General features: G+C 38.9%; 1 protein-coding gene and 1 long non-coding RNA gene across 30 annotated transcripts in view; one reads left to right on the top strand and one right to left on the bottom strand.

Annotated features, from left to right (window-relative positions):
- Rim (Rab3 interacting molecule) overlaps positions 1-23144 on the top strand; it is a 66476-nt gene that overhangs the window by 24428 nt on the left and 18904 nt on the right. For 16 of the 29 annotated variants that reach the window (XM_089466711.1, XM_089466682.1, XM_089466705.1 and 13 more), the window contains exons 8-15: positions 10132-11102; positions 12578-12779; positions 12998-13312; positions 13580-14160; positions 14218-14355; positions 15871-16005; positions 16608-16790; positions 22876-22998. In XM_089466711.1, the coding sequence (XP_089322837.1) occupies positions 10132-11102; positions 12578-12779; positions 12998-13312; positions 13580-14160; positions 14218-14355; positions 15871-16005; positions 16608-16790; positions 22876-22998 (2648 nt within the window). Of the gene's footprint in view, positions 1-8376; positions 8448-10131; positions 11103-12577; positions 12780-12997; positions 13313-13579; positions 14161-14217; positions 14356-15870; positions 16006-16607; positions 16791-22875; positions 22999-23144 lie in introns of all 29 variants that reach the window. The other 13 variants (XM_089466773.1, XM_089466808.1, XM_089466806.1 and 10 more) reach the window with 8 other exon arrangements.
- LOC149270913 (uncharacterized) lies at positions 15245-16620 on the bottom strand. Its single transcript, XR_016269719.1, has 3 exons — positions 16293-16620; positions 15835-16227; positions 15245-15763 (listed from the first exon to the last, which is right to left on the bottom strand). It is a non-coding gene; the product is annotated as an uncharacterized LOC149270913 (long non-coding RNA).

The following is a 23144-nucleotide window of genomic DNA, read 5'->3' as shown; positions in this document are numbered from 1 at the left end:
CAAGGCATTTTCCCTTTTTGCACCGTTAAATGCAATCAACATAAATTATATGCAGCAGCGCGACAGTTTAAAGTTGGCAGGAGGCCGCAGGCGGGTGGTGCGGCAGTGCCACAGCTGACCCGAAAACACATTTTGCCAGCGCCACAAGATATCCGAAAAGTTTGCTGGCTAGTTTGGCGGGCAGGAGGCGGTGCGAGTGTGACAAGTGGCAAGGGGCAAGTGGCAAGTGGCAAGTGGCAACTGCTGCCTGCCTCGTGTTTGGCTGAGCGATATCGCCGCCGACTTTGTCAAGTGCGTTGCTCGTTGCAAATTTATTAGCCTAATTAGAAAGTTTTTTGCTGCCGCCTGCCTCCGGCCACTTGCGTCTTGCCTCTTGCCACTTGCCAGATGCAGCATGTTCCCAATGAAAATTTCGACTTATTTTTGTGTGTAAGAAAATACTAATGGCAACGGCTGATTCCTGCTGCACATTAGCATGCAACATTTCGTGGCAAGATTCTTGTACTTGCCACGCCCCGCCGACTAGAATAAAATAACTATTGATTTCGACTTTGCCCACAAAAAAAAAAAAAAAAAATTAAGGTAGAAGTTTGGTTGCAAGCCGCCGTGGAATGGAATTAGGTGCACAATTTTCGGGTCCGCCCCACAATTCCGATAAGCGACCCAAAACTGTGGCAAGTGCAGCGCTGCCTTAACAACTGATAGGGAAGCCGCCCCTGTGCCCCAGCCACCTATGGGAGCGCCTCCTCGGTTTCAGCTTGTTGCAGCTGTTCTGCTTTGCACCCAGTGCAGCTGCACTGCCTTCTCACCACACAGAGCCACGCGCCAGGCGAAAGCCACCACAGCAAGTGGCAGCTCTCACCACGTTCACAATAGAAACGCACGCAAGCCATGGCCAGACGTCATGCGTTGGAATGCTTCCAGCGACAAATGGGAAAGCTCTCACTGAAACAGCAACGGAACGGCAGGCGCATGCGCTGCATTGAGAAGTGCCGTTATGCCCGCTCCTTCCGCTCGCTGGGCTTTCCAGTGCTTAAGCAGCAGAAGTAGCAGCTGATGATGTAGCGAAGTGCGCGCGCAATCTTAAATTTATTTGATTAAAGCTTACAAAAATATTGCCTCCATGAGTTACCGTAGGACGTCAGATCATAGGATCAGAATATGAATAACTATGTTTTGCATAAAATAAATGAACTAGTTCCATGACTTGACTATTTAGTGCCTTTGCTGGATAAGCTTAAATATAATATAAAATTACTAATTATTAGCGTTTTCGAATTTACAATTTTTTATCTATAAATATTTAATTTATATCAAAAAGTCTTTAAAAGTCTTTCCAATACTCATTTTTATTTTCTACATAGACCCTCGACATTAAAAGTATTTAAAGAATTTATAATATTCATTAATTTAGCTATCGAATTTTCACTCTTGTCCACTGTGCATTGCATTATTAACTGTAACCTCAATGACGCTATGCATTGTATGCCCACGCATAGATCACATAGTCCCACACTCACTCTACCTTTCGGTCTCGCTCCCTCTCCTTTTGCGTCACACTGTCACCACGATGCTCTTTACTTCAATCCTTCAATCCGCTACACGCTTTATTGCAGCGACGTCATTTCATTCACCGCATTTCGTTTCATGCAGCGTCATGCTCTTTACTACGAATTCGCCTACAATGGCAATGGCAACAACAACACGCGAGAACTAATGCACTTCCAATCCAGTTAGACCGAACAGTTAGTCAACTGTCCAACACGCGTACCTTAGCTTGTTAGGCAGGGGCTTAGCGGGGGTGAGGCTAGGTAGCACTGGAAAGCAAAGACAAACACGCTGATTTTACCATTCGCCATCGAGATGGAAAGAGAGCACAAAAACAGAAACACAAACACAAACACAAATACAACACAATACCCCAACAACAGTAGCAGTCGCAGTAGCAGTAGCAATAGCAGTAGCAGTAGCAATAGCAGCAGCAGCAGCAGCGCAGTAGCAGTAGCAGAGCATCGTGCCTGACTGACCCGACCATGCGGCAGTAGTAGCAGCAGCTGTCAATGTTATCGCAGTCAACGTCTCTGTCACAGTTGGCGTCGCAGTCGCTCTGGCCACGCGTAACTTTATTTTTAGTTGTGCATTGGAAGTGCCATGGGAAAGTGCTGCTACGGCAACAACAACATGGCGAATTTGTAACATTGTTATTGGAAATATGTGTGTAGGCTACCAGCACGAGGAGCAACAACAACAATGAAAGCAATAACAACAAGAGCCGAAGAGTAGGCGCTAAAGGAAAGCGAAAACGTAAAGCAAAATTCCATTGAGGTTTTTTTTAAATCGAAACGAAATTAGTTTTCGATGAACTTTAAAGGCGAGTAAACAGCCGTTGCGGCTGCACGTGTCGCAAAATCCAAATTACAAAAGGCTAACCAAATAAATAGTGAAAAACATCGCAAATACATTGAAGAAAAAACGAAACGGATCCCGTGACACGCGGCAAATGCTGCGAGCAATCGAAAGTGAAACTTTACGAGTATCTCACGCTAAATTTAAGGCGAAGGTTGAGCCCAACGCAACCTTGAAGCGAATTTGTGAAAGTGAAGCAATATAAAAGAATAAATTAAATAAAAATAAAAACAAAATAAATTAAAAAAAAAAAAAAAATTGCAAATAAAACGTGCGTGCTCGTTAAATTACGCTTGCATCTGGCATTGAGTGATATATAATAAAAAGCTTGTTTGCTGAAGGTTAAACGTGTCACACACATGAAATCAACTTTAAATGATATAATTAATATTTCATCGGGCATATAAAGATGCAGAGAAAACAAAATTATTAGTGTATAAAATTTGGCTTTAATTAATACATACAAAGAGGTAAACAAATGGCTTAAATTCAAGAATAAATACATAAACAAAAAGAGCTGAAAATATAACAGAATATTTAACTGCTATTTATTGCAATAAAACCATAAAATGGCTGCCAAATTTGGGGCTACGAAAGTGCCTTCAAAATGAAATCGAATCAAGTCATGAATCAAATCTTGGCCAGCCTTAAACTGCGCAAATTGTGGCGCCCATTCGACGCGCTTGCCTCCCACACAAACACTGAAAACCACACGCACACACACACACACGTGCATACATATACATTTGCAGCTGGCCGTTTCCTTGCGTGGGCCAAAGCAGAATCTAAGGAAATTATTCTTATGCCAATTATTGTTTTTTTTTTTATTTTTTTTTTTTATTTATTTCTTTTTTGTGTTTTCTTTTGGTTTGCTGGGTGTCGAGGAGCCCAGGTGAAAGCAAAATATTCGAAAATTTACGATTTGTTTACTGTATACAGCCACGCGATTACCAAGTCAGCTTCCCCTGACTACCTGTATACCTTCCTCCCTCTCTGTCCGACTCCCGCTCCCACTCCCACTGTGCGTGTGTGTGGACATGCTGAAACATGTTTTACAATCTGTTTTGCTAATCAAGCGACGTGACTAAAGCAAATAAATATGCGAAAATAAACAGCAAATAAAATCAAAAGTAAATCTACTAAAATATCGAGTCAAGTGTTGTGCTAATTACAAAAATTAATTAATAAATCAAATGAAGTTATTTATTTAATAAAAAAAAATATTGCTTCAACATATCACCGATCTATAATAAATACTACAGTTCGAAAATCTGAGCATATCTCTGACTAACTCATTTCAAATCAAAGCAAGGTGAGTGGCGATTGCAGCTACAACAACAGTACCAATAACAACAACAACAACAAGAACCACAACAAGAACCACAAGAGTAACACAACTGAACACAGCTTGCACTCAACACCAACCACAACCAACAACAGTGGCAACAACAGAAATTGTAAATGCATATTGCAAATAGATTAGCTCACATCACCACAGCACAGGCAACGCTAAAAATAAAATAGCAGTCACATGCCAAAAAAAGAGAAACAATCCCCTGCAAGAACTGCAAAATAGTAACGGAGGAAAAAATTCCTAATCGCTGCCAAACACACTTAGACATACACTGTAAAAAAATCATCAGAAATTTTAGAATCAATTTCGGCATGCCGAATAATTTCATATCAAAAGCAGAATGATCGATATTTAGGGTATTTATGTTAATAATTACTTTTATTTAGAAAGAAAAAATTAAACAATACAATTGAGTGGTAAATTAATAAGTTGTTGAAACCTCCAAGTCCTTTCGTCTTTTTCTGGTTATGATATCATAGCAATCAGTTTTCACTTGATCACAAATTGAAAAAAAAAAAAATAAATAAATATTTACTTAACATAGCACAGTTTTTGGGTATTACCAATAAAAGTATAAAATAATATTAACAATGATTATGATATATAGTAATTATAAAAATAAACATTATACATAGTTTTCTGCATTAGACTAGCCCTAAGAATGTTAAAAATAAATAATAATTATAACTTAATGATAATAATAACAATACAACTAATAATAAGAACTACAGTAAATTGTAATCAAGCTGATAATAGAATTCAATGATTATAACAATAATAATATCATTAATAATAAAAACAATAATAATAATAATAATGAAAGGGATAACTCGAATATGAGAAAAATTATAAATTATATTATTAAATAATCAATTAGAATTTCAATGAAATACACAAAATAAAAGAAGTAAAAAATCTCAAATTGCTGGACTAGAAGATATCCTGAAATCCGTTTAACCTTCTTAGTTTGTATCTATCAGTCACATTTGAATAACCATTCTTATATGGATTTTATTGAGCATAGAAGCAATGTATGCTTAACACAATTGTGTGTTAAATATAAACATAAATATAAGTTGATAATTTTAACACCATTCAAACTAAATTGTTTGAATTTTAAATAGTTTTAGAAGAGGTTTTCTTTGAATACCTTTATTACAATTCAATAGATTCTTGTGTAATTATCAGGAGATGCTTTAAATCTTCTATTTAACAATTGTCAAATTAGTAAAATACAAGCTCTTTATAGATATCACATATTATTCATATCAATAATATAATACATTTCCAGTTGAGTTTAAATGCAAAGAAGTTTTCATATTTTCTACCGATATGAAAACATAAAATCTAAAATAAGCAGTATACACTATTACTGAAACTAAATGAAAATATTATAAATGCTAATCTCGGAAACAGAAGAGCATACATGCAACGTCTCGAGGTTGGTTTCTGATCAATAAAAATAACAAGATAGTAGATAATACTCAAATTACTCATGTTGTTCAACGCAATAATAAAATAAACAAAATAGATGACTACAATAATTACTATCATTAATCACTTGTGAGAAGTTTTATTACTTCTACTGCATAGTAGCTGTATGCAAAAATGCATTATAGCTTGTAATTCTAACAATAATCACTAAAGAGAAGATTTTATATATCATTATCATCATTAGCTATATACCCAAAAAAAATACTCGATCACATTCTGCAATTGTATTGAGAATCAATGTCAAATCAAAAGCTGCTTCAACCAGCCCACCGGGCCGTCGATTTGTGGCCCACAAGAGATGAAAAGGATCCATTGTGCTTTCGTGTTTATTTGCATTTAGATTAGGGCGCAAAAAACAGAAGCGGCCGGCCCACTTCTGTTTTTAAGCAAAGCTTAATTCATGAATAAAGCGAAATCAATAACCAAATAAGCAAATGGCTAAATGACAGCCACAAAAGGCAGCTGAAACGCGAAACATGTCGCAGATGGTGTCAAAGCTGTAAATAAGTAAATAAATATAGACCACAAACGATGTGGGCGAGTGTCTGTGTGTGTGTGTGTGTGTGAATGTGTGCCTATTAAAATATGTGAACGAATGATGTCGCGGGAGCGAGATGAATTTAATTAAAATGTTGACCGACAGACCAACAGCCAGCTACGTGTGTATAGTATGTGTGTGTGTGTGTTTGGTTGTGCAACTGTGCGTATGAGTGACATTAATGCGAGCACTGAAGCTGGTCAGGAAGAGGGACAAACAACACACGAGCAGCAGCAGGAGCAGCAGCAGCAGCAACACCAACGCATTTTATGCGTGCTGCCCATTGTTGTTGTTTGTGCTATTTATGCGCCTGCGTCTGTCTATACACGAGTCTCTGTGTGTGTGTGTGTGTGTGTGTGGTCGGTTCATTTGTATGCGTCGCCTGCTGGTTTAAAAATAGAACAAGCTGTTCTCGCCTGATGTCCTTTTAGCCAGCCCAAACACCTCACACCGCACCACCACCTGCCCGACCACCCACTCGCAGCTGCCGCCCCCTCAGGCAACTGGCTAGAATTTATGGACGAAAATATAAAACAGGAGAGTGCTACACTCATACACATACAAACACACACACAGCACTCAAACACAACAACCACAAACTAAGACGAAGTTTGTTTGATTTTAGCTTTTCTTTCTTTCATTATTATTATTTTATTTATTTATTTACTTTTTTTGGCTTGTGCGTTTTGCACAATGCGATAATTGTGCAAGACTTGACACTCACACACGCATACTTACACACACACACACGTGTGTGTAACAAAGGGCAGCCAACAAGCGAGTGAGCGTCCGTGTGTTTGTATACGGTATTGATTTTTGCCTTCTTTTGCGCCTTCTTTTCTTCGTTCGCCTTGGCCATCTCTTTGCCACCATTGCTTCCTCTCGCTCTCTTTCCACTCTTTCGCTGCTGCCTCAATGTGCGTGAGTTTCGCCATTTGACTTTCAAACAACACTGCACGATAATAACAAAAAACACGTGTTCTTAGAACGAAATAAAGAAAACACATATTTAATTATTATAATTTTTATTTGTACTTATTTTTAGACTATAATGTATTATTATTTTATCATAATTTGTGTCTATCTTTAATAATATTGCTTCATTTGTTTGCTATAATTGCAGAAATATTTTTAGTAAATTTATTTCAATTGAATTCTAACTTATTATTATTGCTTAATTATTTCCTAAATATTGAAATATTTATGATCAGAATATTAATTTTTAGGGGAGTTACACGCAGACCTAACTTATCCTCCAGATGGAAGCGAAATACTGAATAGATAGAGCCAAAATTGAGCTTTGATCTCTGGATCAGATTTTTATTTTTCAGTAGGCCCAGAATTAAACTAGAAAATTTTGAAAATAAAATCAATGATACAATACATTATTTTATTATAATGATTTTAAAATTTGTTAAGATTGGAACTTCAGTCTGTAATAACCACTTATACGTATTAATTAAATAGATTGTTCTTGGGTTTCTGATTATTGAAAATATACATAAGTCATTTCCACATTTTAGTATTCTTTAGGAAAACTTTCAAAAAAAAAAAAAAAAAAAAATTACACTATTAGGAAATGAAACTGATTTAGTGTAATCCAAGCAGAGTAATCCTTTCCAAAACTCATTAGGACAGGTCTCACGAGAGTGCTATAGCAGAACTGTAAACTTTTAACAAATAATCTAGATATGTAAAATTTAGCCTTTGCTTTGCTTTCCTTTACTCTCGTAAGTTCCTTTGTTTTCGCTAAAGCGCCATCGCTGCGTTTTCTCATGTAAATTTTGATGTTATTTATTTATTTATTTTATATATATGTTTTTTTTTTTATATATTTATTTTCTGCGTAATTTTGTAGTCGTTACGAACACAATAAACGTTTTCTATCGTGACCAAAGTCAAAAGAAACTGTGCCAGGGGTATGGCCCACAATGGGAGGACAGCTACCGTCTGTGTGTGCGTACGTGTGTGTGGCTGTGTTTGTGGGGCACGAAACTAGTTTTCATTCAAGCGATGAGTGTGTGCGCTTGTGAATATGTGTGCGTGTGTTTGTGTGTGTGCAGAGCTTAAGAAATGGCCGCAGTTCATTTTTCAAGCAATTTACATTGTGCTCGCAGCTTGTAGCTAAACAAATTATGCTGTAGCTGAAGATATACTTATAAATTAATTATAAACTCGCTTGAGCACTTTTCTACTTTAATTTACGGAGCCTCGCACTGTACATCAAAGATGATTATTGATAATCAAGCAAAATATTAAGTGTAAATTATAAGCTAGCTTTAAATTAGTTTAGTCTAAGTAATGCGCCCTCAATTCCCTAATGCCATTATTTTTATTTACATTATAAAAAATATATTTTCTCTACTCTCTCTTTCTCTTTGTTACTCCAATGTGCGACCCCTGTAAAATCCCACAAAAAAAAAAAAAAACAAATATTTGTATGTTGAAACTTGCCCAATAAAAAAAAAAAAAAAATGTAAATATTATGCCGCCAAAAACTATTTGCCAATTCGAAAACTGTTCACAAATTTTATTGCAATAATTACAACAACAACAACAACAACAACAATAACAACAACAACAGCAGGTAATTTTGGCGTCGTGCAAAGCGTCCAAACAAATCTCTCGCCCGGCGATCTACAGATTCATGCAAATGTAAGCAAAGATAAATAACAGAAAAAACCAACAAAAAACAAAATCAAGAGCAATTTTGAATTTGATAACATTTCTAATGCGTGTCTGTATTTTATTGTTATCGGTTATCGTTTTCTTATGATTTGTGATTTGCGAAAACACATACAAAATGGAATGTACATTTTACCCACTGTGTCGTCTATTTCTCTTGGTCTCTATTTTATCTCTCTCCTATCCAAAGTTTCGTTCGTTCGAGCACCTTTCACAGCCCACATTTTTAGCCTTTTTTACTCGTTTCACATTATTTTTTTCGATGTGTGTGATTATTCGATGTGTGAGGCGAATAGCTGCCCCTCCTGCTCCAACACTTTGTTACTGTTTGTTTCTTTTGTTGCTTAACAAATCCTTTCACACCTTCAAAGTACCGCTCGATGCGCTGTGTACACACTTATTATTATACGTATTCCTCTTACGTTTCTTTCTTCCAATTTCTTCAATTACTCTTTTGAATTACTTGTACTTGTATATTTAAAAACAAAAAACAACAAAAACAAAAATTACAAATTAAAAAAAAAAAAACCAAAACAAATACGTGAAGAATTTGCATGGATATCGTAACGCTGTTTCCAGTTTCCTCCTTACTTCAACACAACAACAAAACACACTTGAGCCCAACATCTCTGAAACACACTTCAATGCCTCACTGAACAGTTTAGACCTACACACACTCACGGCCCCTCCTCCTGCACTCCTCCTCTCTCCAAACGGACAAGCCAAACACTAGCTTAATTAAGGCCCTAGTTAGCGCAAAACATTTTATGTATATCTTAGCCACTGCAGATAAGTATGGTACAATAGATTTTCGATATTCTCTGAATATACCCATATCCAAGACCTATGCACTTCTCTCTCTCTCTCTCTCTCTCTCTCTCTCTCTGTATTTGCCTGCCTTGTATGGCATGCTCCATGTACGTTGCTCGAGATCCCAGCACCTCCGCGAAACTTCTACTACACATAAAACATTTGTATGCTAGGTCTTAAGGCGCAATCAAGTTTTCTCAGTTCCAGCTCTTTCAAATGCTTTGATCTAATGGCACCGACATAGCTTTTTAACTGTAACTTAGGTCTGTCTTCCCCTAATCTACATTTAATCCTTACTCTAGCTAACATACTACATACATCAATGCAATACTATACAATGCACTTAAGGATCTATCTTCAGCAATTGACTCAGCTCTACATATTGTAGCTTTTGAGGAGCGACACTTTAATGATCACTTAAGATCGGATTTGTAGATAATCGTTCTCAACAGCTAAACTTGATGACAATGCTGAACATAGTTCCTTCCCATAACTTAAGGTCTTTACGCTCTTACGTATTTTATTTAGATTTCACCATCAATCGACAATCAACTGAAAACATCCAACTCATGAATAATATATGAAAACTGTATATATATTTCTTTATATGGCACTTGTTAAACATTTCTCGCCGTAAGTTTTACCACAAAGGACAACAAACTAATGTCAGGCAAATGAACCCACAGAGAAGGGTATTCGAAAATTCGAGCAATTGAGTAACCCTAAGAATACAAATCAGAGTCTCTGCCCCGCCTCCCCTCTTAACCCGTCCATTGACCCACAAAGTCGAGTCGATAGAGTATATATAAATGCCAACCATTACTAGTACCTCCTACATCTACAGGCGGGCGTCTCCAAGTGCGCACGGATCCTTGGCGACAGCAGCGCAGCCTCAACGAGCGCGATCTACTGACAGTAGGCTCGAGCGACTATCGGCTGCTGGGCCACACGAATCAGCGGCTGTACGCCTCGGCGGATCAGCGGGATCGGTATGAGCTGCAGCTGCAGCATCGCGAGCGCCTGGAACAGTATCCGCTGACGAGGACCGCTCGACTGGACGTGCAGCAGCGCAACTCGCTTAATCGCAGCAATCACGAGCGAGCGACTGGAGCTGGTGGGGCTGGTGGTGCAGTTGGTGCAGGTGGAGCAACTGGTGCTGCCTTTCGTCGGGCACCGCCCTTGGCCGCAGCCAGCGGCTGCGCTGGTGGCAGCAGCAGCAGCAGCACCAGCAGCAGCTACTATCCACAGAGCTACAGCAAGCCGCAGATTGTCATTGGATCAGGCTCGGCCTATGAGCGTGGCGCGATGTCGGCAGCTGCTGACGGCGTGCGAGGCAGCCTGAGCCGAGAGCGCGGCCTGCTTGGCGCTGGTGGTGGTGGCGGCGGTGGCGGCAGCAGCTCCCTCAGCTCCACGGAGGCCGCCTACTGGGATGAGCCAGCCACCAGTGGTGGTGGCGGCGGCGGCAGCACATCATCGTCGTCGGCGGCGCAGGACTCGCGCCGCTTCACCGAGCGCAGAATAAAGAAAACTGTGCGTTTCGATGCACACGATGACGAGTCGTCGCTCCTGGTGGCCCCGGGCACAGGCAGTGGCTCCTTGCCACCAGTCACCGCCATACTGCCCTCGACGGCTGTGGATGTGGGCACGGCGACTCTGCTGACCAGCACGAAGCTGGCGCAGCCGCTGGACGGCGACTGGTCGCGCTGGGAATCCGAGCGGCAGGGCAGCCAGGACTCGGCCACTAAAGACTCGGGCATTGATACGAGCAGCACCTTTACCAGCAGCGAGGACTCGAACCGCGGCGACGGCCCCAAGGTACACGACAGCAACACCCACAGCGCAGGCAAAGCGAACCCTTAAAAATGAAAGAAAATTTAAATCCAAACTGAGCCCTTGAAACGGGCTGCCAAATTGCATTTTGTCTGTGTAGAGTCTGAGTGTGTCCCAGGTCCCTCTGTCCCTCTGTCTGTCTGTCTGTCTGTCAACAGTTTCCTTATAAATATGTTTCTATCTATATACTCCCACTATCCTTCTACACCTCTCTCTATCTCTCTCTTTCGCTCTCTCTCTCTCTCTCTCTCTCTCTCTCTCTCTCTGTCTTTATATTTTTCTTTGTCTTTACTAAGCTCCGTTTGTTGTTCTTGTTTTTTCCTTAACTTGAAAAATAAATTGCCTTTCACGTATATTGCCAATATAACGCTCAAAGTCTATTAGACCCCGAATATCCTTTTTAGTTTGCATTTAGAGACCAGATCTCTCTCTCTCTCTCTCTCTCTCTCTCTCTATCTATACCCCGCCAAATGCAGCCGATATCCATTTACAGTACCAACAGCCATAAGATTACTCTCAACCATACAAATGCATGCCGAAAAACATACAACAATTCTACAACATCCCACTAACTGTAAATTTCCTTTGCATGAAGAGCCGTAGACTCAAGTCCTTGGCTACTGAGCACGTTTTTATTCCCAGTTCCAGTACCTGCTCCAGTTCCAGTTCCAAATCCCATTTACTCACACTACAACATTAGCTAGATACCTTCCACATTATCCACAACTTCCACATGATATCTTAGCACGTTCTTTTCTTGCATGTTCTTTAAATGTTGTAAGCGATCCGTAACACATTTTCAAGCATATTTCCGAATTTGAAATTTGCCAATTTAATATGACTTTTAATTGAATTTAATGATCTAATTGCAAAAGCTACGTGTGTGTTCTCAAAGTAGGTCTATAATACTAAAACTTCACTCAAATCGAAATGTGAATGACAACTACAATTCTATATACTATATAACTATAATATCCTAACAGCCTATCGTAGAAACTGTTTCTAGCTTGTAAGAAAAAAAAACTGAATGTATAAAAAAACAAAAACAAACAAACAGAAAAGAAACCAAATGTATAAAATGTCTTATTTTTTTAATATTTAATTTTCCATTGTTGTTCGACTTTGTTTATGTATTATTTTAACTAACTGTAAGCTTTTAAATTAAGTCGTATATCTATGTATTTATATGTGTATATCGATGTATAAATATATAGATATATGTATACATAAGACTTTTGTATAGTGCAAATCTAAAACTATAAACCATTCTACTTCCTGCATACGATCATCGACATTTGCTTCACCAAACAAATGCCACAATCAACAATATCTAAACAAAATCTATGCAAAATTGACATCCACGATCTCATCCCGACACCCGATCGATCCAACAAACACCCATCCACCACCAACACCATCCACCCACAATGCGTGTACATACATACATCATGTGTCTATAGAATCCGGTGAATTGGCAAACATCCGCGGATAATACCCGCATGATTGGTCACATGATATTACGTAAATACTATGATGGGGAAGATATATTAGGCTTAAAGGTGAACGGCGGCCAGCCCGTGGGTCTCGGAGGCCCATGCAGAGCCATTGTGGAGAAGGTGAAACGCGGTTCGGTGGCCGACGTCGAAGGCTGCATACGACCAGGTAAAGGCCAAAAATCTCGCCAACATCTCTCAATCATGACTCATATATCTCTTTCTCTCTATCTCTATCTCTGTCTCTTTCTCTCTCTCTCTCTCTCTCTCTCTCTCTCTCTCTCTCTCTCTCTCTCTCTCTCTCTCTCTCTGTCTATCTTTCGTTTTGCCGTTTCATTCACCACAACATGAACAATCATTAAACAATCGATTGTGAACGCTACGCAGGCGACGAGATCATCGAGTGGAACGGACGCAGCCTGCACAGCAAGAGCGCGGACGAGGTCTACGACATCATCGACGAGAGTCGTCTGGATGCACAGGTGGAATTGATTGTGGGTCGATCGCTGCTGCTGCCATCCAGTGGCGCCGGCAGCGTCGACAGCGGCGGCAGCAGCAACGTCAGCCCCAGCAGCGCATGCTCTGGCTCGGGCAGCAGCGTCACCCGACGCTCCTCGGCCAACTTTCCGCACAGTGGGCTGGCGAGCAGCATGGCAGCCAGCGCAGTGGTCAGCAGCGGAGGGCGTTACCTGCAGCGTAAAGGTGTGTGCGAGTGTGTATGTGCGAGCGTGTGTGTGTAAAGGAGTCTCTAGTTGTTGTTGTAATAGAAATGAACTTTGAGAAAGATTTAACTGTAATCGTAATCAGGTTACAGAACATTTATCTTGGCTAGTCCATGTAGATCTACACTTATAGGATGTATGTCTAAGCCACACACTAAACAAAATCCAAGACAACAAAGACAAACTATACATAACAGGAATTCTATATAAGTTGGCTAAATATTCCTCTGCTTCTCTCACGATACAGCACCCGGCGTTGAGGCTCTAGAGCTGCACCGCGATAAGCCGAGCGTGCTGATCACCTCGCCCGGCTCTCCGGATCTCCACACCGGCGGCTCGAACAACGGACTGCGTCATCGTGGCGCTGGCATTGGTAGCTGCTCGCAGCAGTCGCAGCGCTTGGAGGCCAGCAGCCATAACCACAGCCATAGCCACAGCTACAGCAGCCACAGCCACAGCAGCAGCGGCAGCGGCAGCAACAGCGGCAGCAGCAGCAACAGCAGCGCCACCGTCGCCGCCTCGGGCGGCGTGCACAACGCAACGACGGCGGGCCACCATCATCATTGTCACACGACAGCGGCATCACCGCCATCGCACGCGCTTCCGCATCCGCATCCCCACCCGCACTCGCACTCGCACTCACACGCCCACGCCCACTCGCACCATGGGCATGGCATGGGCGTGACAACACAGCCGATTCCCATCGAGGGCCGGCTGCAACTGAAGCTCGGCTACGATCAGACCACTCTGCAGCTGATCGTGACGCTGGTTTGCGCCACGGGTCTGTCGCTGCGTCAGAGCGGCGCCGGGCGCAATCCCTATGCGAAGGTAAGTCAGTTCACCTGAATCTAGAGGCCTAGTTGCTCATGCACTAACTGTTTGCAGGTGTTCCTGCTGCCCGATCGCAGCCAGAAGTCTAAACGACGCACGAAAACCGTTGGCACCACCTGCGAACCGAGGTGGGGCCAAACGTTTTTCTACTCCGGTCTGCGCCGCAGCGATCTCAATGGTCGCCAGCTTGAGGTATATTTCTCAGTCCCATTTACTTGATCCTGTTTAAACTTCTTATGATATATTTTTTGCTCGATCCTATTCACTCTTCACATTATACTTCTTAAGTTTGTTACTTCTGTATCACCATCGATCACCTATCTCTATCCTATAGAAGATCTCACCCGTTATACCCTAAACCATTGAAAATGGAAAATCATGGTATAGTGGTTTTGGGAAAAGTTTTTAACAGAATGAGGATATATATTCTTGATCAGGGCGACGAGCTGAGTCGATATAGCCGTGTCCGCCTGCCCGTTGAAATTTTGCATGCACGCTCGAGTATACTATCCGCAGTAGGAGTTTATCATATGTTTTCGAAAAATCATTCGATTTGTTTCTTATCGAGAGTAATCGATAAATTGAATTCCTTGTTTTAAGCATAATTTGAATACTATTAGATCTAGATATTTAAGATACTTTATAAATACAAAGGTTTGGCAATTTACAGATTTTGAATGCCACGCCCACTTAGCCATGCTTTGAATCTACACACAATTAAACATTACGATCACGTTTCATGAGGATAGCCCCACTACAAGAGAAATTATTCAACAAATAAATTCTCATATTATTGTCCACACTGCAGCCCCAGGCACAGTCGCTGCTTACTGCGCAGTTAGCAGGGCGCGTGCTTATGCGTGTGGATGCATGTGTATATATGTGTGCATGTGTTTTTGTATATGTGCATAAAAAAGTACAGAATGGTTGGAGTATCAGTTCTACGTAGGGTTCAGGGTATCTCCTAGTCGAGCCGTCTCGCCTATAGCACTCTTACTTCTTTTATTTTACATAATATTTAAAAAAAAATCTTCTCGAACCCTCATAGTTTTGTATAGATCTCACTAGTGAGCTGTGATAATTTATTATTAATGTCACCAATTAATTGTATTTATTTATCAATATACTCTTTCGACCTGCTGGTAAATTAATACATATTTTAGTTTATAGCAATCGACTTTCCACTAACTTATCGGTCTTCTTCATCTTCTTGACTCTCTTTGTATAATAATGGAAAAATGAAATGCATTTTTCAATTGATATTAATCAACTTAGTATATAGTCTCAATTCGGCTTTGTTGATCTTTATTTAAAATGTTAGGATTTTTATCACCGGTCTCTCAAATTCCTCTAGATCTAGTTTATTTTACATCAAAGGATATTTAATCCCGTTGACATTTTCTTTAGTTTTTTTATAGGTCTGTCTTGATCTCTCTATTCCACCATCGACACTCTATCACATTCTTGTAGATCTTTGTAATAAAATATTGATTTTTCAGTTAATTTTGAAGGACTCCTAGAACTAAAATTCATTTGATCTCCCAATTTCGTTTTCTATTATTATAGATAAATATCATATTTATTTTCTTATGAATTAATCCTACTTTTGAAAATGGATTATCCAATTTGACGCTTATTCTTTTGAGTTGTCATTGTATTTACTGATCTTACCGTATAATATCCAAATTCTACTTCGTCAATCCATAGGTCACGCTGTGGGATTATGTGCGCTATGGGGCCAACGACTTTATTGGTGAGGTGGTCATTGACTTGGCCCATCATGTGCTGGACGACGAGGCCGAGTGGTACCAGCTGCAACCGCATCAGGATAGCTCCCATCTCGTATGTTATGTCCAAGGAAGTCGCAAGCTTCTGTTTGGTTTCACTTATCGTTTCATTTTCATTTGATTCGTCCTTGTGTTTCATGCCGGTTCGTTTCGGTTCATTTGGTTTGCGTTCGTATTTATCTTAATGTTGGTGTGTTGGTAAATGTGAAGCCATTGCGGTTGAGGTTTTCGAAGCTCCCCGGAACGAGATTTGTTGAGCGAAAAACTTAACACAAAACTGAAAAGCAGAAAATTATTGTTTTCTTTGTTTTTGTTCTATTTATTTTTATTTTATTTTTTTACCTGAGTTTTAGTACTTTAGATGTAATGTTTATCCCCAGCTGTCCATTGAAACAAAATTATTAACTCAGCATTGTCATATCTTTTGTTTATGTCGTGCACACCTTTAAAAAATATTATAAATACATATATATATAATAAAAATACACAACTACATGACAAACAATCACCTATCACCAACCAACCACTAAACAATCAACAACCAACAAATTCAACTCCAACAACAACAACAACAACACATGCTGTCGCTCGCCCCGTTCCATTTCAATAACATACCAACGGCAACTTTCTGACAACAACAACAACTACGATGAACAGTTACGTGACGAGGGCAGCGATGTGGAGTGCCTGATACTGACACCGACAGATCATTTATCACCGCCCAGCACGATGTCGCGTCTGAGCGACTCGGACACGACGTCCGAGTGCGACATCGATGGAACGACGCCCGGTGCCAGCATCTCATCGATGGGCAGCTCTGCCAGCCCGCCGCTGTTCGAGGTAACAACAACAACCACAACAAGAACAACACTGCCAAAAACAACATCAACAACAACAACAACACACATTTGGTGCCACTTAATAAATAGGAGCAACCAAAATTATATGAATATATATATTCCCTTTGTATATACTTACATATATATATTACATACAAACATGTATATAGAGAGAGTGATACACACAGCTAAAACTGACAGCAACAAGAGTGAGGACGTCCAAAGGGTCACACACACACACGCAGAGAAACATATTCACACCAGAAGACATTCACAGAAGCACTTGAGCTAATTCTCACACATACATGTGCATACAAACAGTACACGCACACATACAACTTCCGTAGATTCCACTTTCTCTCTCTCTCTGTCTCTTCTCTTTATTCCGCAGCAAAACTGTCTCTTGTCACTCTCTCTCTCTCCCTCGCTCGTACACTTGCAGAGTTTATTAGAATCTTGTTAGACCGCTTGATACTGAGCTCCAATTTTTAAATTTAACTTTAAAAGCTTTCACAAAAATTCAATAATCAATAATGGAAAGCAAGAATAATATATATTTAATATAAAATATGTAAAAATTGAAGACTTTCATAAGACATAATATATTTAATACTATAAATATTTCGAGAAACCAGTTAAAGTTGACAAAGTAATATATTATAATATATTATTATTGTTGAAGGTTTTTCTTAAATGAAACACGGTATATGTAGGCGCAACGCAAAAAGTTTATTTAACACAATATTCAGTAACAAGTACACTTCTTCACGTACCGCGACGATTTGAACTTAACTAACCGAGCCGACACACTGACATTGATCTTACACAATGAACTTACTGAATGAACTTTGGCTCGACTTACAGCACGCTTATATACCTACTTCTACTGCATATCGAATGTTCTGGATGTCTCCTTATGTTTCTATGTTTGCGTCTATTTCATAATCCAGAACATTCGGTTTCTTATTCTAGAGACAAATGTGCGATCAGCCGACGACTGTGTTTACCGTTAGCTCAAATGCTCACTTGATGATGAGTTTTTCTAGATCAATCCTCAACACCCTCCCTAAAACTCAACATCTCTATAACAAATTTGTCCCTTATTCCTCATTCCCAATTTCTCTCTTAGATACAAAAATCTGGGCTTTGGCAAAGCTTTAGTAAAAATGTCAGCGATCTGCTCTTCACTCTTTACATACCTTACATCTATCTCACCTTTCTCAAATAAATCGCGTACAAAATGATATTTAACATCTATATGTTTGCTTCGTTGATGAAATTCAGGATTTTTGATTAGCTTAATCGCACTTATATTATCTATAAACAAGATGTAGTTACTTAAATTAATGTTACAATCAAAAAACAATTTCTTTAGCCATATCATTTCCTTACTTGCTAGAGCTGCACTTACATATTCGGCTTCTGTTGTTGATAAAGATACACATTGTTGTTTTTTTTTTTACTTTGCCAGTACTCTTTATCATCAGACTTCAACGCTTCATTATAATTTAAAGGCAAGCTTTGTGTAATAAATGTAACAGGGCAACTATAAAAATCTGGCATACGAATCTGTGATCTATCTCGCAATCGCCGACCCATTTCACTATTATTATGTTCAGTTGATTCATCTTCAATTTTATTATTTTCGTATTTACTTTCATTAGTCTCACTTTCAGAATTGTCAACTAAAATTTCAGGTTTTTTAAACTGAGCTGTAAAGTTTTCTGGTTTAAAACATACATCTCTACTTATAATTACATCTCTCATATTTGGAACATATACACGATATCCTTTGCAATTTTCAACGTATCCTACTATAAATCCTTTAATAGACTTTTTATCTAATTTTCTCCTTTTTTCTTTTGGTACATGTACAAAACATTCAGTCCCGAAAATTTTAAGATTTCCGATATCTGGCTCTTTCTTGAACCACAACTCATATGGAGTTTTATTCCCATGTTTTGTTGGACCTGTGCGGTTAATTACATAAACTGCAGTGTTTACTGCTTCTGCCCATAGAAATAATGGTAACTCAGAATTAGAATGCAACATTGATCGTGCAGCTTCAATAATAGTTCTATTCTCACGTTCCGCAACTCCATTCTGTTCAGGTGTATAAGGAGCATTAACAATATGTTTTATTCCCTTCTTATTAAAGAACAGTTTAACTTCTTTATTAATATATTCTCTACCCCCATCGCTGTGAATTTCTTTAATGTTTTCATGAAATTGATTCTGAATTGCCTGAATAAAAATTTGGAGTTTTTCAAATACTTCCGACTTATGACGTATAAAATAAACTTCCCGATAACTTGAATAATCATCTTTAAAGCTAACAAAATACAACTTTTTACCAATAGACTCTACCTCTATCGGACCGCAAACATCAGTATGAATTATCTCTCGTGTCTTTGTTGCACGGTCAATATTTTTGTGAAATGTTAGCCGATGCTGCTTCCCATAAGCACATCCTTCACAAAAGAAATCATTTTCTAGAAAATCAATATTCTTATTTTTCAAATAATCGCGAACATGTCGAACGTTTTGATGACAAAACCTCTCGTGCCATACTTGTAAAGAATCACTTTCTTTCGATTCTATTTTTCTTGTTAAATTACACAATTTTGGCATCAAAACATTCGCATCTAATTTTAATAAGTTTCCGAACCTAGAACCCGTTGCAATTATTTTATTATCACGTCTCAACAAACACTGTGTTCCTTTATTTTTAATAAGACAATCAACACCCCTTTTTGCAGCTGACATAATAGAAAATAAATTGTAAACTATTTCCGGAACATACAAAACATCAAACATTGTCGTCGCCCTTTTATTATTATTGACATAAGTTTCAATATCAATATTACCTTTTCCGTGCGCCGTGATATATTTACCGTTACCTACGCCTATCCTCAGGGGCTCCAAAAATTCTTCATAAGTAGAATACCAATCTCGACGCCTTGACATGTGATCAGAAGCTCCTAAGTCGATCACCCACACGTCATCTTCTCTGCCGTCCCTGCTCGCAATCAATCCTTTCCTCGATGATTCACCCGATTCTCCTTGATTATTTTCCGCTTGACTTCCTGCATTTCTCCTTTGGTGACAGGTGTTGCTCTTGTGGCCTTTCTTCTTGCATATATAACACCTGTAGCAGTCCTTCTTCAGATGTCCCATCACGCCGCAGTTATAGCACTTCATAATTTTCTTCTTATTTTCATGTTCTCTTTTATTTTTTCCGTTGTCGGCAACTAACGCTGTTGACTCTTCAGGTACCACTTCTTGTTCTTTTGACCGCATTTCTTCTGTCATTAAACGAGTCGTCAAATTGTTCAATGTTCTTTTGCTGTCTTCGACCGAATCCCACGCACTATGAAAATAGTTAAACTTTTGAGGCAAAGATGACAGGATTCGCGACATTAACATTGTTTCAGGCACAGCACTTCCAAGATTTTTCACCTTGCTCCACAAAACTTCCAACTTTGAAATATTGTAGTCCACACTCTCACTTTCAATCCATTTGAAATCAAAAAATTGTTTCTGAATAGCCGATAAATTTTCTTCTAATTTCATATCATACACTGAGTTCAATTTTATCCACATTTCTCTTGCTGTTTTGCAGCTCACAATCAATTCCATCGGTCTTCTCTCGATAGAATGAATAATTATTTTCCTTGCAGTCTTATCAGCTTTCAAGAACCTTTTCGAGTCTCTCTCGTATGTTGCAGACTCCTGTGTCGGACACGTCAAACTACCTTCACAAACGGCAAGAACATCGTCGTCTTCTTCCAATAGCGTACGAATCATAAAACACCACAAATGCCAATTGTCTTTGTCGCGTAATCGTTCAATTCTCATATTTAATGGCTCCATTTTCATTGTCTTCATTTAGTTACAAATTTGCCACTAATTCACTTTTGTACTTGCACTCGATTTCACACTACATTACACGTTTAGCACTGTCTGGGCCCATAACCTGTTGAAGGTTTTTCTTAAATGAAACACGGTATATGTAGGCGCAACGCAAAAAGTTTATTTAACACAATATTCAGTAACAAGTACACTTCTTCACGTACCGCGACGATTTGAACTTAACTAACCGAGCCGACACACTGACATTGATCTTACACAATGAACTTACTGAATGAACTTTGGCTCGACTTACAGCACGCTTATATACCTACTTCTACTGCATATCGAATGTTCTGGATGTCTCCTTATGTTTCTATGTTTGCGTCTATTTCATAATCCAGAACATTCGGTTTCTTATTCTAGAGACAAATGTGCGATCAGCCGACGACTGTGTTTACCGTTAGCTCAAATGCTCACTTGATGATGAGTTTTTCTAGATCAATCCTCAACAATTATGCCAGAGAAAAACTAAACCATTTGTATAATTTATATAATCATTTTACAAGCTAATTTATGCAACGTGAAGAGTTACTAAAAATTAAAGAACAAAAAAATAATGCTAATTACGTTGCGCTTATATAAAATATGCATATTTCGGTATAGAAATTTGTCTAGGATTATTAAATCAATTTAATATTTATTTTTTCTTTATTGTATCTCAGAAAATTCAATCCAATCTACTGACAATTTTACCGAACGACGAGGATAGATAGATAGATAGATAGACGAGATACATATAATAATATGAAGTGACATAGCGCTCTGCGAGTGTATTCAGTTTTCGTCAGAATTCTAAGTGTTCTATACTCGTTTTTACACACAAATCTACTCGTTTCATGTTTTCTTATAGTCTGTGCATTTCGTTACTCCTAAGTGTCAATCTCATTACCACCCCTTGGGCTGGACATTTGGGTCTGCCGTCATCTGCACACATCTCGCATACGCCATGTTGCCCAGTATCAAGGCAGTTGCCTGAAGGCTTCATTATTGCTGTCCCTGTCAGTTAATTAGCATGCAGATCAAACTCAAATTGGACGAATTAATTCACTCAAATCAGCCCATCATCAACGCATTCGAATCCATAGTGTACATAAGTTTGCACACATTCGAAATATGTATAATACCTCTTCCGTTAAAGTTTCTGCGCTTTCATTTGACTTTCGTTCGTTACGTTCTTTTTTTTCTAATTGGTGTCGTTGTTTCGTTATGCGTGCGTGTTAAATTTTTCACTCTCTAAACTCTAATTTCTGAACTCCTTACTCTAAGATCGCAGCTCTCCATCTATGTGTACTAAATCAAATACTAAAACTCTGAAACAGCGCGTGGCATTTGAAGGCTCTGCGCTATCGAATCTATCTTTATTCTTTAATTTTGTTGTCATAAGCATCAACTTTCAGCTAACAATAATCTTTGCATTTAAGATCGAATATATACATAGAGTTTAAGTCTTGTAAGCAAAATGCTTTAGGTTTAAGGATGCGTGTAAACATAACTTGAGAACACATACTAACTGCAGAAAACTGTCCAAAGAGGCAGTCCTTAACATTGTCTAAGTGAAGAATGAAAAAAAAAAAAAACAGAAAATCTCTCAAAACTCAACTTTGCAACAAGTCACAAAAAAAGAACAACTTTTAATCTATTTATCAGCTGCACCTCTGGCCTTTAGTCCTTAAGCTTTTGCATGCCTACGCCCTACCTGTATCTGCTTGTAATCGTAGCTTTAAGTGTTTAGTACTTCTGATTACTACTTGACTTATCATTTCTCTTGTAATATACCCCGCTACCAGACAAAAACAGAAAAAACAATCACTTAGCGATCCATTAGACCAACCCGTTTACACACATATATATAGAGAATATACATAAATATATGTACAAAATGTGCGTATATATATTTATATGAGACACAAATGCAATGTAAAAATTGACATCAGCTATTTGATTTATATTCATTTCGATCACATATGTACATTTTCTCCTCTTGTTCTCTTGCTCTCTATCTTTCCTCTTTATATATTTACTCAACACACACACACTATCCACTCCCCGTTGGTTATATGCTGAACATGTATATATAAATATATATATATTCATATATATATATTTGTATGTATATCCGATATATGCTACCCGAATTGGTCCCATCCACAAATCGTTAAACTCGCATAATTCAGCTCGATCTAAACGAGCGTCGCTCCAGACGTGACATGTCGCCCCAGGGCCGCAAACGGGTGGCCGGGATGATGGCCAGAGATTATCGCACAGTATCTGGCATTGGACAAAGTTATCACAATCAGGTTTGCACCTAAGCTAAATTAACGTAACACTCCATCAAACAGATCAGAACCGTTCAGACAGCGCACTGTAAGCCACACACACAACACAGGCAGTCCAAGCAGCTTTAGTACACAGCAGTAAATATCTATTTCATCCCATCAATGGA

This window comes from Drosophila arizonae, chromosome 2, assembly GCF_054131065.1.
Source record: "Drosophila arizonae isolate 15081-1271.41 chromosome 2, UAZ_ARI_1.0, whole genome shotgun sequence".
NCBI classification, from domain to species: domain Eukaryota; kingdom Metazoa; phylum Arthropoda; class Insecta; order Diptera; family Drosophilidae; genus Drosophila; species Drosophila arizonae.
This window is presented reverse-complemented; position numbering and strand designations above follow the sequence as displayed.